Source organism: Nuphar pumila, chromosome 6 (assembly GCF_984573655.1).
Source record: "Nuphar pumila chromosome 6, dmNupPumi1.hap1.1, whole genome shotgun sequence".
Taxonomy (NCBI): domain Eukaryota; kingdom Viridiplantae; phylum Streptophyta; class Magnoliopsida; order Nymphaeales; family Nymphaeaceae; genus Nuphar; species Nuphar pumila.
Window position 1 is genome coordinate 82,192,592 of NC_143254.1, and position 15,471 is coordinate 82,208,062.

At 39.1% G+C, this 15,471-nt stretch overlaps 1 protein-coding gene across 1 annotated transcript; it reads left to right on the plus strand.

Annotated features, from left to right (window-relative positions):
• The first annotated feature begins 11,487 nt into the window (after positions 1-11,487).
• On the plus strand, positions 11,488-14,716 carry LOC149834959 (cysteine proteinase mucunain-like). The gene is made up of 6 exons (XM_090011620.1): positions 11,488-11,683; positions 11,908-12,387; positions 13,140-13,375; positions 13,459-13,599; positions 13,689-14,141; positions 14,276-14,716. The coding sequence occupies exons 2-6, from the start codon at positions 11,928-11,930 to the stop codon at positions 14,369-14,371; spliced, it is 1,386 nt and encodes a 461-aa protein (XP_089867746.1). The 5' UTR covers positions 11,488-11,683; positions 11,908-11,927; the 3' UTR covers positions 14,372-14,716.
• Positions 14,717-15,471: the final 755 nt, after the last annotated feature.

The window sequence follows — 15,471 nt, forward strand, 5'->3', positions numbered from 1 at the left end:
CATGGGTGAATGACATATAGACTAGCAATAAAGTGAAGGACATTAACACAATTCAGATATGTGTTCTAAGGCTGACAAAAAAAATTCATACTGATTCAATCATGCACATATATGTTCTAAGGTTGTTAAAAAAATGTTATGGTGATTCAAGCATGCATATATGGTTTATAAGGCTATCAAATAAATGTGTCATGTATCACAATCATGCATATATGTGTTATAAGGCAGTCAAAAAACTTTCATAGTGATAAAATCATACTTATATGTGTTCTAAGGTTGTCAAAAAACTTTCATAGTGATTCAATCATGCATATATGTGTTATAAGCCAGTCAAAAAAATTTCATAGTAATGAAATCTTGCTTATATATATTCTAAGGTTGTCAAAAAACTTTCATAGAAATTCAATCACGCATATATGTGTTATAATGCAGTCAAATTTTTTTTATAGTGATGACATCATGCTTATATATGTTCTAAGGTTGTCAAAAAAAATTCATAGTAATTCAATCATGCATATATATGTGTTATAAGGTAGTCAAAAAACTTTCATAGTGATGAAATCATGCTTATATGTGTTCTAAGGTTATCAAAAAACTTTCACAGTGAATCAATCATGCATATATGTGTTATAAGGCAATAAAAAAAATTTAATAGTGATAAAATCATGCTTATATGTGTTCTAAGGTTGTCAAAAAACTTTCATAGTGATTCAATCATGCACATATGTATTATAAGGAAGTCAAAAAACTTTCATAGTAATTCAATCATGCATATATGTGTTATAAGGTAGTAAAAAAACTTTTATAGTGATAAAATCATGCTTATATGTGTTCTAAGGTTGTCAAAAAAAATTATAGTAATTTAATCATGCATATATGTGTTATAAGGCAGTAAAAAAACTTTCATAGTGATGAAATCATGCTTATATGTGTTCTAAGGTTGTCAAAAACTTTCATAGTGATTCAATCACGTATATATGTGTTATAAGGTAGTAAACAAAAATTATACTGATGAAATCACGCTTATATATGTTCTAAGCTTGTCAAAAAAAATTCATAATAATTCAATCATCCATATATGTGTTACAACGCAGTCAAAAAACTTTTATAGTTATGAAATCATGCTTATATGTGTTCTAAGATTGTCAAAAAACTTTTATAGTGATTTAATCATGCATATATGTGTTATAAGGCAGTCAAAAAACTTTCATAGTGATGAAATCAAGCTTATATGTGTTCTAAGGTTGTCAAAAAACTTTCATAGTAATTCAATCATGCATATATGTGTTATAAGATAGTCAAAAAACTTTCATAGTGATGAAATCATACTTATATGTGTTATAAGGTTGTCAAAAAACTTTCATAGTGATTCAATCATGCATATATGTGTTATAAGATAGTAAAAAAACTTTCATAGTTATTCAATCATGCATATATGTGTTATAAGGCAGTCAAAAAACTTTCATAGTGATAAAATCATGCTTATATGTGTTCTAAGGTTGTCAAAAAACTTTTATAGTAATTCAATCATGCATATATGTGTTATAATGCAATAAAAAAATTTTATAGTGATGACATCATGCTTATATATGTTCTAAGGTTGTCAAAAAACTTTCATAGTAATTCAATAAATAATATATCTGTTATAACGCAGTAAAAAAACTTTCATAGTGATGAAATCATGCTTATATGTGTTCTAAGGTTGTCAAAAAACTTTCATAGTGATTCAATCATGCATATATGTTTTATAAGGTAGTAAAAAAAAAATCATAGTGACAAAATCATGCTTATATGTGTTCTACGGTTGTCAAACAACTTTTATAGTAATTCAATCATGCATATATGTGCTATAAGGTAGTAAAAATACTTTTATAGTGATGAAATCATGCTTATATGTGTTCTAAGGTTGTCAAAAAACTTTCATAGTAATGCAATTATGCATTTATGTGTTATAAGGCAGTCAATAAACTTTCATAGTGATGAAATCATGCTTATATATTTTCTAAGGTTGTCAAAAAACTTTCATAGTGATTCAATCATGCACATATGTGTTATAAGGCAGTCAAAAAAATTTTATAGTGATGAAATCATGCTTATATGTGTTCTAAGGTTGTCAAAAAAATTTTGTAATAATTCAATCATGCATATATATGTTATAAGGCAGTCAAAAAACATTCATAGTGATAAAATCATGCTTATATGTGTTCTAAGATTGTCAAAAAACTTTCATAGTGATTCAATCATGCATATATGTGTTATAAGGCTGTCAAAAAACTTTCATAGTGATTCAATCATGCATATATGTGTTATAAGACAGTAAAAAAACTTTCATAGTGATGAAGTCATGCTTATATGTGTTCTACGGTTGTCAAAAAACTTTCATAGTGATTCAATCATGCATATATGTGTTATAAGGCAGTCAAAATTTTTTATAGTGATGAAATCATGCTTATATGTGTTCTAAGGTTGTCAAAAAACCTTCATAGTGATACAATCATTCATATATGTGTTATAAGGCCGTCAAAAAACTTTCATAGTAATGAAATCATGCTTATATGTGTTCTAAGGTTGTTAAAAAACTTTCATAGTGATTCAATCATGCATATATGTGTTATAAGGCAGTCAAAAAAATTTGATAGTAATGAAATCATGCTTATATGTGTTCTAAGGTTATCAAAAAACTTTCATAGTGATTCAATCATGCATATATGTGTTATAAGGCAGTCAAAAAACTTTCATAGTTATGAAATCATACTTATATGTGTTCTAAGGTTGTAAAAAATTTTTCATAATGATTCAATCATGCATATATGTGTTATGAGGCAGTCAAAAAACTTTCATAGTGATGAAATCATGCTTATATGTGTTCTAAGGTTGTCAAAAAACTTTCATAGTAATTCAATCATGCATATATGCGTTATAAAGCAGTAAAAAAAAATCATAGTGATGAAATCATGCTTATATGTGTTCTAAGGTTGTCAAAAAACTTTCATAGTGAGTCAATCATGCATATATGTTTTATAAGGCAGTCAAAAAACTTTCATAGTGATGAAATCATGCTTATATGTGTTCTAAGGTTGTCTAAAAACTTTCATAGTGATTCAATCATTCATATATGTGTTATAAGACAATCAAAAAAATTTCATAGTAATGAAATCATTTATATATTTGTTCTAATGAAGGTTGACCAAAAAAATTCATAGTGATTCAATCATGCAGTTATGTATTCTAAGGTTGTCAAAAGAATGTCATAGTGATTCATGCATGCATATATGTGCTCTAAGGTTGTCAAAAAAACTTTCATAGTGATTCAATCATGCATATATGTGTTATAAGGCAGTCAAAAAAATTTCATAGTGATGAAATCATGCGTACATGTGTTCTAATGCTAGCAATAAAAATTCATAGTGATTCAATCATGCATATATGTGTTTTGAGGCAGTCAATTTTTTTTTATAGTGATTCAATCATGCATAAATGTGTTCTAATGCTAGCAATAAAAATTCATAGTGTTTCAATTATTCATACCTGATGGGCACTGTGATCATCGCAAAAATTTTCCTCTCGTAATATTCTCTCTCTTCCTTCTCTTTTCCTTTTCTAACCTCTATTTCCCTCCTTTTTGAAGGGAGTAAAATAAAAGAAAGAAAAGAGAAGAGAAAAGAAAGAAAGAAAAAGAGAAGAGAAACTCTTTTGCGCGGTCTCACTTGACCTTGATTTGAAAAGATTTAAAAGATTACTCGCCTCCGTTTTTGAAAATGTGCGGGAAAAATGGAGAGACGGGATTCGCTCGTCGGTACGAGGTTCGACCGTTCCTGGCGCCTTTACCAGGGGTAATCGAACCAAGGATCGAATCTGTGCCCTTTTGCTTTGCCTAAATATAATCTAAGAATTTATTCTATCTAAAAATGCACAAAGAATCATGCTTGTGCAAATACAAGAATGTATGCTCCTTTTGAAAGAGGTTTTGAAAATTTCCAAGTTTTTCTGAGATGAATCTGATAAAAGAGTGAAGAAATGACTTAAATCTAACTTAGAACTTGACATAGATCAGAGGAGTTCTAAGCTTTTGAAGTAAATCAGGATTGGAAGAATAAATGAGAAAGAATGACTTAGAAGTTTTGAAATAAAAGAAAATGAAGTTTCAAAGTCAAAAATGAACTTCGAATTTGAATTTTGAATTTGAATTTAAGAAAGGAAATGAATACTTGAGATGGAATTGAATTTGGATTTCTGAAGTTTGGAATGGATCTGAGATAATCAAATGGTAAAAAATAGAAATGGATTTAAGAGATTCAGACTAGATCCGAAAATGGAATTAGAATCTAGATATGGAATTGGATTCCGGATCCTAAACAGAAGGGGATTCGAGATTTGAAATTCAAGATGGACTTGGGTTCTGGATCCTAAAATGGAGTGGATCTGAAGTCTGAGATCCAAATGTAGAATTGGGTTCTGGATTCTAAGATGAATTTGGATCTGAAGTCTCCGTTCATTATGATTAAAAAAGTTGCTAAAAGGTTGTAATTTAGTGAAAAGACTAGAGTCTGTGTGGACCCCGTGTGAAGGATAAGCGATGGAGTTGGATATTTTGTCCTATTTGGTCTAACCCTCCCTAAGACATCATGGTTATTTTGTCTTTTAAGAAGTGTCCCATGTGTCCATATTCTAAGCCATGGTTTGATAGCCAAGAGACTCAACTCCGCCCTTTTTTTCTTGTCCTAGCCAGACCCCAGGTCCTGTAAAAAATTAGAGTAGGAGATGACTCTTACGTATCGGAATCGAACCTGCATCGTTTGGCCAACTATTCAGGTGAATCGTCCGATACCGATTTTCAAGTGAACCATTCTGAATCGGCCAAAAAATAAAAAAAAATATTTCGTGTCAATCAGAACGTGACACATTTTAAAGCTATTAAAATAATATTAAAAAGTAATTTTAAGCTATTTTTATGTTTATTAAAAAATAGCCTATTCAGGTCAGTATTCAGGCCGATACGCACCAATACTGACAACACTGCCTATTTCTAGCCATTCATGCTAATAACGGCTTGGCAGAATTAGTATGTTGGCCAAGTTAAGCTGCTCTAGTCCAGGTCACTGAGCCCAGCTCAGTTTTGGTAGGTTCAGCTTAAAACTAGGCTTTAAAAGAGATATTTGCGACAATACTGATGGTACACGAAATCTAAGGCTGACCTTGTTGAGTGATATGTGCAACTTCAAACTAGAGAAAAGATGAGGGTTCAAGAAACTTTCGTGTACATGTCACCAACTATCCACAGAAAATATCAAACACCCTTTGGACTCAAAGTAATTAGGAATGACAGTGGAACGCGCTGGGGGGGGGGGGGGGGTACGGGGGTGAAGACCTTGTCCCCTGCCCCCACCCCCATCCACTGCCGTCCCTAAAAGTAATTCCTTCACTTTTTCTGATCTAAAACGCTTCCATACATGCAAAAGTTAACTGTCTCTCTCTCTCTCTCACACACACACAGTAAATATTAATAGGTGCTAAACAGTTTTATGTGCCAATCATCACCATGTTGTGGTCGTATCAATTTAGCAAAAGAAATTAAGTTTTAGTTACATCAAGTTCCATTAATATTTTACAGCTCTAAAACCACACCTAAATATGAAAAAATATCTTTCTTTTTTTTTTGAAAGGCAAGCTGGGGTTGGGCAGACCCCTACCAGATATCTCTTAAGCCCCATGTGGCAGAGGTTTTCAAACCTGGGCCTTCAGCTTGACACAGGACCCCGCTTACCACATCCACATGGGATACCACTTGGGTGGTAAATATGAAAAATATCTACTAACATGTTTTCTGCTAAATATAGTTTGGGAGATAGACCTGCTTATGACCTGCTCATTTTTTACCAGTCTAAAACCACATACATATATGTTTGGATTAATAGATATATTTCGTAAAAAAATGCAATATTTTTTCAATGCTCAAAGAAACATGTAAACGGTCCCAATGGAACCCAAATGTTAGTAGCAGCTATGAGTGCATGTCTCCTTGTGGTGGGACGTTGCAGATTCAAAACTCAGTGGTACGTTAAATATTAACTGGTGGGGGTCTGCCTAACCCCAGCTTGCCTTTCAAAAAAAAAAACAGCAGAAATTAAAAAAATTATTTTGCCAAAGGTCCGTCGATTCTGTCCAATAAAAGTTCCACGTCACATGATCAACCATCCAATCAGGATGAAGCAAGTGTGGGACCACCCTATCCCAACGCTGGCTAAGGTCAAGGATAAGTCAGGTTGGTGAAGGAATCCCTCTCATGTTCCAATCATTATAATTTTGCACTGAACGACCACACATACTCATCGCTGAACATGAGCATTTTTGTTCATGCGGACATCGTGGCCGTCTGTTTGCATTTTGGATGAATGCCACGTGGTTTTGTTGAGTTTTGAACTTTTTAAAATGCAAATCGCCTGGCCACGATGTCAGCATGAGCAAAAGCGCTCATGTTTAGCATGACCTGATCTGCTTCCCAATGACTGACTTCCGATTGATAAAACCCTTGAGGTTCCCCAAGTCATGTTGAAAATGAGCATTTTTGCGCATGCGGACATCATGGCCGTTTGTTTGCATTTTGGATGAATGACACATGGTTTTGTTGACTTTTAAGCTTTTTAAAATGCAAATCGGATGGCCACGATGTCAGCATGAGCGAGAACGCTCATTTTCAGCATGACCTGATCTGCTTCTCGAGAGAGTGCACCTAGCTTCAACCTTGAGGCAAGGAACGAGCGACTAACCTAGCTTGTTAATTTTAAGCGGGTTGTATAAACTGCTGACCTTAACAAAAATAAAAGGACTCGAGGCACATGTAGTCTCATAAGATGGCAAGGACTTTGACTGTGCCCATGTCCTAAGTGCTAACTAAGCCTCATCCTTGTCCCCAAGTCCTGGTTGCAATAGACATGCAAAGGGAAGGAAGCAGATCAGGTCATGTAAGACCCACGGAATTTCTGAGTGCTTTATTGTTTGAATTAAGTAGGAATGCATGCTTGTGTGTACTTGTGAGGTGTAGCACACAATTTAATGAGATTTGACTATGCTTTGTATTTCTGGCTTGTATGCGCGACCTGAAAATCACGTAAATATATGGTGCAAATAAGAAGTGTCTAATTCCGGACGAATTAGCCTCTAAGAATTTAAGGGTTAAATTATATTATATTTTTAAGGTTTGTCCCCGAATTTGGGACTTATACGACGTAAAAAACTCGTCACTGCATGTGAATTACGAGTCTTGACCCAAGTTTGAACCCAAATCATGATACACTTAATTCTCGCAATTGGATGGGAATTTCCTTATAAGGCTCCATGCATTTCATAGTAATTGAGGTTATATACAACACTAAAAGATTTAGTGGGATTTATTTGGCGTTTTAATGCATTAATTAAGTGTTGTTTTGAAATATATTGGATTGGCGATTTTTGATCTTGGATCCGGGTCAACTAGAGGACCCAAACCCTATGTGCGCCTCTCTAGGGGGACGATTTTGTCTATGGTTGACCAGCTGGTCAAGGTTTGACCAACTGGGTGGTACTTTTGTAAAGAATTTCATGGATTTTGAAACGATTGGCCTTTTTCTTCTTTTGAAACTCATGATGAGCCTTGAAGCTCATCATGAAAGGCATTTTCCAATAAAGGGGACCATGGGGTTGGCGCCCCATGGTGTTTTTGTAATTGTTTCCAAGTGTTTCAAACAGCTAAATCTGATTGGTTGGGTTGAGTGGCAACCCAAGTAAATTTTACAAGTTTTAAAGCCCTTTTGAAACCCTCTTCAATGGCATATTTGCAAACCTTTTTAGAAACTTCAAATGCATGGCATGCATTGGGCATGGGTTGGCCATGGGGGGGCGTGGAGCACCCCAGTCGTCCATCTAGGCTGGATTAATCCCAACCATTCGTTCTTTTAACCCTACATATTTAAGGTTTCAAATAAGAAAAAAAAAAACCTTTGGGCGATTTTCTTGGAACCTTCTCTCTCTCCTCCCTTGCTCTTCTCCCCTTCTTCTTCCCCTAGACGTGTGTGTGTGTGGTGGGGAGACTCCAAACCGTGGCAGCACCTTCATCTCCTTCCTCTCCATTGTCAAGTCGCGAAGGTGAGACACCTTCCTCTCTATTCCAATGGTGGATCTCGAATGAATGAGTTGATATGTTCTTGCATTTTGTGGGTTTCTATTATATACATGCAAGAGAGTAGTTATTCGATTAAGCATATCTTAATGCATTGGTTTTCCGCATAGTCGGGGGTTTTCACTTGAGAACTTTGTGGGTTTTCCATTTTGTCGATTTTCCCTTGAGCTAGCTTGTATGTATTTTTATTATAGCTTTCGACTCACCATGTTTACATGCATTTTCGCTGTGTAAGGTAAGAGTAGGTTCATTTCGAAAGGTAGATTTTACATAACTACTTGCATGTATTATACCTTGACGTTTCCATTGCATGCACCTCGATTTTTTCCGTTTCCCAGCTTGTTTGTCGGATTGTTTTGTGTCAACCAGGGTGTTCTACCAAGACGTATTCGGTTGGCTGGGAAGCCTTATGACCGACCCCTCTTTGTCCAGCATGCCATACCCAGCTGGGTCGACCCCTTTGGGGTTCAGATGCTGCTAGACTGGGGTAGGTCCGGCTGAGCCCCTCCTTGTTACCCCTTCTCCCTTTCGGATTGGGCGTCTAGAATTTTTTGGACGCTATGTGCATTTCGGTTGACTCGCCTTAGCCCAGACCCTCCATTCTTCCCTCTCATTCTCGCGGTTTGCCAGTCTGAACCGAGAGGGTTCAGACTGGATGCTAGTTTTTTTTTGGGGTCTGAGCATAGGCTCAGACCAACTCTGTTTGAGCTCAAGCCACTCGGGTGTCCTGGGTGCGGTGGCGCCATGCGCCCAATGGTGATGCCTTAGGCGCTGACTTTTCTTGGCTGGTGCAGGATGTAGTGCTCTGCACCACCTCGATTTTGGTGCATCCTGCACCCATGGCAGGTCTGGACGCCTTTGTCCAGACCATGCCTTTGATCTTCTTGCGTGAACTTGGGGCCTGCAGCAGGCCCGAGTCTTAGCCGCTGCACCTGAACCAAATTTGGTTCAGGTGTCACGCTTGTCTTGCATGGGGCAAGTCTGGACCAAACTTGTCATGGGCTTCTTGGCCCCTTTGGCGCAGGCACAAGTCCATTCCAGACTTGTGCTTGGCCCGTTGCACCTGAACCCAGCTTGGATCAGGGCGTTTCTCGTGGACCCTTGAGCTGGAGCAAGTCTGGACCAAATTCCAAACTTGTTGCCATTTGTTTCGGACCCCATGGTCCAGTTGTTTGGGGTCTGGACCGTTGTCTAGACCAGTGAGCCTTTTTGGACTCGCATGGCAGCAGCACCTATACGGTGTTTCGGGTAGTTTTGCCTCGTTCGCACTCAGACTACAGCTCAGGCGGCTGCATGTATGTCTTCACGGCACGGGGTCCAATACCCCAACAACGTGATGGATTTGACTCGTCGTATCGCAAATGGATTGTGCTCGTCAACCAAGGCAAACTTTATATGTAATTTTTCATTCTTGTCGTTGTACTTTTAGTCTTGTTAGCAGACCTCCGAGCTGCAGCCAAAAAGGGCTGCAATTGTGTTTGGAGCGGGATCCAATATCCTAACGAGTGCACTAAGTGTTTTGACTTATGCGATGTATGTGTGTGGATCGATGTATTGTATCATGATGATGCTACTTAGCGTAATTGGTGCACACTTTAGTACATAGCTGGCACACGTAATGAATGCAATCGCTAACTCATGTTAGTGAATCTTGGATGTTTGTCACCTAAGGAACGTGGGCATAATCGTGCTTGCTATGCCTTGGGGTGCACTATGGATATTGCAGTCATGCAAGACATATGCAATTTAGTCTATGGATATTGCAGTCGTGCGAGACATATGCAATTTAGTCTATGGATATTGCAGTTGTGCGAGACTCATGCAATTTAGCATATGGATATTGCAGTGGTGCATGACTTACGCGACCTTGGAATCCTTGACGAATGGTTAGCGAGATGAGCTCGCTTATGGTTGCAATGTATGAGTTGTGAACCTTGGCACTGCTTGTGTGTCACACCTTACGTGACAAATGCTTCTAACTGTCTCATCTTGATGAGTAACGTTTGTTATCATCATTTAGCTAGTTCTCGTGCTTATGATATGTTACACATACATGCCATTGATACGGGTGCACAGATCACGATGTCACATTTACTTGAATAAGCACAACCTATTGTTAGTACTTTATGTTCTGTGATGCATACCTTACTATTCGATATGAACTGTGACATGAGTAGTCGTAGATAATCACTCTTGTTTTGCCTACTTGCACTGATTCATGCTAGTTACAGTCTTTCATATTGATTCAATAGTACTTTATGTTCTGTGATGCATACCTTGTTATAAATGATAATACACTGTTAAATTATGTTCCTTGATGCATGCCATGTTATCGTCAGTAATTGTCAATATTGCTCCATGTGTAGTTATCACTGCCTTATACTTGTTCATGTTGTCATTGCTCAATCATGGTAGATAATCATGCTATGTCTTGTATGAATAGCATGTTTTCGATTGTTCCACATATGGTACAATATGGTTTGGTTTGTCTCACCAGCTCGAAAGAGTACTGACCCCGTTTTATGGGGATACAGGTTTACTTAGGCATGCGATGGAGCTCAGTGTGCTGCAGCGGACTCTGAACCCACACTTCTGAACCTCGTCTGTTGGATCCTGGCGATTTGGTTTTGTATAAGGGATTGATATGTACAATTTGTAAAGATGAAAATGAATTTAATAAAAGTTGTTTCATTTAAATGTTGTTTCACACCTGTACTGACCGCCCAGGGTTTTTCGGTTGTTTCTCCCCCTTTTGGTTTCTTTCGCGCTTGCGCTTTGGCTTTAAAAAAAAAAAAGGTTTACTCAAAAATCCAAAGAATTTTCAAGTCGAAAAATCTGGGTTAGGAGCGCTACAGGTCATGCTGAAAATGAGTGTTTTTGCTCATGCCCACATCGTGGCCATCCGATTTGCATTTTAAAAAGCTTAAAAGTCAACAAAACCACGTGGCATTCATCCAAAATGCAAAGCATGAGCAAAAATGCTCATGTTCAGCATGACCTGATCTGCTTCCCCGTCATTGTGCGGTGAGTGATTGGGGGTTTTCTCTTGGATTATCCAAACAAAAAAGTTTCATTTTGAGTTGGGTTTGACCAAACTAATCCATGCTTGGTACTAATCTTTTGACTTGGACCACAACCGAACCGGAGAACTAACCGAGTTGGCTGGGTTAATCAATAAGCCAGAGTCAGTCAGGGCTAGCAATGTAACTTCATCAGAAAACTTGAAAAAAATAACAAAAGCTAAAAAGGTAACCCGTGAATATAGCCAAGGTTAGAAAAGTAACCATGGTCAATGGGGTTTGGTTTGTTAGTGGTAGAGTTGTGGACGCTTTAAGGGGGCGGAGGGTCCCTGCGATTTAGGCCTTCACAGGGTGTAGATTCTCCTTCAGTTGGGCGTCTTGGGGGCTTCCTCTTTTGTCTTCTGCCCTCTCTGTCCCTCCATTAGAGGGCTGATTCAGGACACTCCGGAGCCACAAAGGAGGAGGAGACCGCGTGTATCCCCTCCACAACGCTCACCCATCCATATAGGTATTCTCTCTCTCTCTCTCTCTCTCTCTGTATATATATATATATTGCTATGGGTATTGCTATTTGTGGTTGACACAGGTCTTCAATTTTAGCCATGAGAAGGGCGGATTTCTAGTGGGTTTTCTTTTATTTTTTCCTTCTCAGAACAGTCTTTCTTCTTCACATGCCTGATTTGCTCATTGGGTTCCTCCATTTCTTTCCGTTCTGCGTTTGTGGTGTGTCAGTATACAGTATTGTTGCAGCCATGGCGTCCAGGACTCTGGTTCTGTTGTTGGTGTGCCTCGTTTCGGTCTTCGCCGCTGTCGCGGTGGCGCTCGACATGTCGATCGTAAGCTACGACGAGCGGCATCTGAGCGGCCGGGATGTGAAGCGGATTTACGAGTCGTGGATTGCGAGGCACGGCAAGGCCTACAACGATCTGGTGGAGAGGGACAGGAGGTTCGAGATCTTCAAGGACAACCTCGTCTTCATCGACGAACATAACGCCGGGAATCACTCGTACAAGTTGGGGCTCAACCGGTTTGCCGATCTCACCAACAAGGAGTACCGATCGATGTACTTGGGCACCAAGATGAGCAAGAACCGACGGCTCGCCCGCTCGCCGAGCCCGCGGTACGGCGTGAAGGGGGGAGAGGAGCTTCCTGATGAGGTCGATTGGAGGGAGAAGGGCGCGGTCACGCCGGTGAAGGATCAGGGGAGATGCGGTAGTCATCAAAATTCCCTCCTCTTCCAAAATGAGGGGAAGCTCTAGGAAACTCAGTTCGGAAAATTTTTGAAGGGAAAGTTTTCTAAAAAGTATGATTTTTGATAGGAAAAATGTGTTCACCTGAGTGGTGGAAAAGATTTTCCTATCAATTTTTTTTTTTTTTGCATTAAGACAACCATTTACCCACAATACATTTCATTCCATGGAGCTGACATAATAAGAGATCCCCGACCTTCATCTTCCTCCCACTACCACTATTTTCATTTCTCTCTCTCTCTCTCATTTTTCTCAAGTTTGTTACTCTGTTTTTCTCGTGCTACACAAACAAGTGAGATTTTTTCATTTAAAAAAGTTAATCACATCAAAACTTCTCATAGCCAAAAATTCCCTTTCCTATGAGAAATTTTCTGGATTCCAAAAGTATCGTCTTTTTCTTGTGTTCATGACATTTCTTATTTGTTTCAGGCTGCACTTAGTGTTGTGTTTTTATTTATTTCCTTTTCATTTTTCATGCACTTACATAGTTGCTTCACGATCGCTTCCTGTTTCATACTACTTTTTAACACCATCCCCGCTTCCTCTTCACGCATCACTTCTCGCCTCCATTTAGTTTCCTGATAACTATGGCTTGAATTCTCAAAGCTCAACATGATCAATTTGAATTCGTGACATAGCAACTTGAAATCTTAGTGGAACACTTGATTTGTTATCTCATGTCCGTTTTTTGCTGCTTGTGTTTGTGTTTATTAGGGAGTTGTTGGGCGTTTTCAACGATCGCTGCTGTCGAAGGCGTGAACCAGATCGTCACCAACGATCTTATTTCTCTGTCAGAGCAAGAATTGGTGGACTGTGACACCTCTTACAACCAAGGCTGCAACGGAGGCCTCATGGACTATGCCTTCCAATTCATCATCAACAATGGTGGTATCGATACCGAAGAGGACTATCCTTACAAGGCCCGCGATGCCACCTGCGATCAGTACAGGGTAATTCATACTTGACCCCTTCCTCCTCTTCTTTTTCTTCTCTGTTTCTCTGTTCTGATGCCGATTAAGATAATTGTGAACAGAAAAATGCCCGTGTTGTTACCATTGATAGCTACGAAGATGTGCCGGAGAACGAGGAGGAGGCACTGAAGAAAGCAGTTGCTAACCAGCCTGTGAGCGTTGCCATTGAAGCTGGAGGCAGGGCTTTCCAGCTGTATGAGTCTGTGAGTTTCCTCTGTCACTCTTGCCTTTGTTCTCCCAACAATTTTGTTAAGAGATGATCTAATGAAGTTTATTCTGGTGTCCCCCGTAGGGTGTATTCACTGGAACTTGTGGAACAGAGCTAGACCATGGAGTTACAGCAGTTGGGTATGGAACAGATGATGGATTGGAATACTGGATTGTGAAGAACTCGTGGGGTGAAAGCTGGGGTGAGAAGGGATACATTAGAATGCAGAGGAACGTTCCTGGAACTCTCACCGGAAAGTGCGGCATCGCCGTGGAGGCTTCTTACCCCATCAAGAAGAGACAGAACCCCCCTAATCCCGGTCCTTCTCCTCCTTCTCCAGTGAAGCCACCAACAGTCTGTGACAACTACTATTCATGCCCGGAGAGCAACACCTGCTGCTGCATCTATGAGTATGGGAAGTACTGCTTTGCATGGGGTTGCTGCCCTCTCGAGTCAGCCACCTGCTGCGAGGATCACAACAGCTGCTGCCCATCAGACTACCCCATCTGCAATGTGGATGCCGGCACCTGTCTTGTGGTAATAAACCATACCTGGTCATGAATTATGGATCTCTGCTTGCATATTGGCCGTGTTTCATGCGTTTGTTTTGACACGGTTTTTTCTTTGTGATTGAATCTTGTTGGTTTTCTGGTTTTGATTTGTTGATGCAGAGCAAGAACAGCCCATTTGGAGTGAAAGCACTAAAGCGCACCCCAGCCAAGCCATTCTGGTCTCTTGGTGCTCCTCGAAGAAGCAGCAGCGCTTAGATGTGTGATAGGAAGGAGACGCTTTGCTGGTTCCTGCAGGTGCTAATAACTCTTCCTTGTGAAGGAAGGGGGGGATTGCTCTGTGTCTGATTTTATTTCCCTGGGGACGGGATGCTGGTTGGCAGTATGTAAAGTCCATTATGACCATTAAGGACGATGGGATCGGTTCTTTCTGCATTCATAGGTTAATTGAAGATTGTAAATATTTTATATGAACTAATTTCATATTGGTAGTATTGCAGCTCTGAATCTGTATCTTAAGTTTTTTATTTTGTTGGCATCTTTAAATGTTTATTGATTGATAAAGAGCCGTGCACGATACAAACGCTGGGCTCATTTGCAAAACGCACTGTTGTTTCTTTTCTAGGCTTGCAAAGTGACTGGTTTGGAATGTACAAAAAGTTCGGGATAATGAGCCTTCTGTATTTGCCTTGTGGAAATGTGCGCCTCACATCCATCTGTAGCTCTAATCATCACCTTGCATGTGCAAGTGCCCATCAATTGGAAGTCGCAATATGAAAAGAGTATGTTATTCGTACCTCCAAGGGAAATTCAAATAATCAGAGCTCCATGCTTCACCAGTTTTCAATTCTAAACGCTTTGCAAGCCTTGCAACTTATCTTTTACAAGAGATCGAAATTAAAGTTCCACCAACTTTGTTTTGTCAGGCGGTGACAGATCAGGTGCAATCACATTGTTGGCTTGTGTGCCGCTGCACCTGGCTGTTTTTGCTGAGCTAGCAGCATTATTGCTCTTCTAATTTTGGCATAAAATATTCGACCTGCCCACCATTTAAAGAGGATCCCAAGGACTATAATATGTGAGCAACTTGAACCAGAAGTTTATTCAGCTGGTTTCTTGCTTAATGACTTCCCTTTTTAACAGCTTATATACATCATAAATTTCAGCATGCACCACGGTTGAACCTCTCTCTCTCTCTCTCATCCAACGAGCGAGAGAGAGGCTTAGATCGAATATTTTGATTACAATCTTGGAGAGTAAGCCTCTCTTGATAACAATTTTCAACTCTCTTTAAAAACCCATTCTTATTAAGAAGCTTTCCTAAGTAGCTTTCTTTAAAAAAAAAGTCCTTCAGCAAC

Coding starts and splice junctions, on each gene's coding strand:
- LOC149834959 (XM_090011620.1), top strand. CDS start 11,928: ATGGCGTCCAGGACTCTGGTTCTGTTGTTGGTGTGCCTCGTTTCGGTC. Junction 12,388..13,139: donor GAAGGATCAGGGGAGATGCG/GTAGTCATCAAA, acceptor TGTGTTTATTAG/GGAGTTGTTGGGCGTTTTCA. Junction 13,376..13,458: donor CCACCTGCGATCAGTACAGG/GTAATTCATACT, acceptor AATTGTGAACAG/AAAAATGCCCGTGTTGTTAC.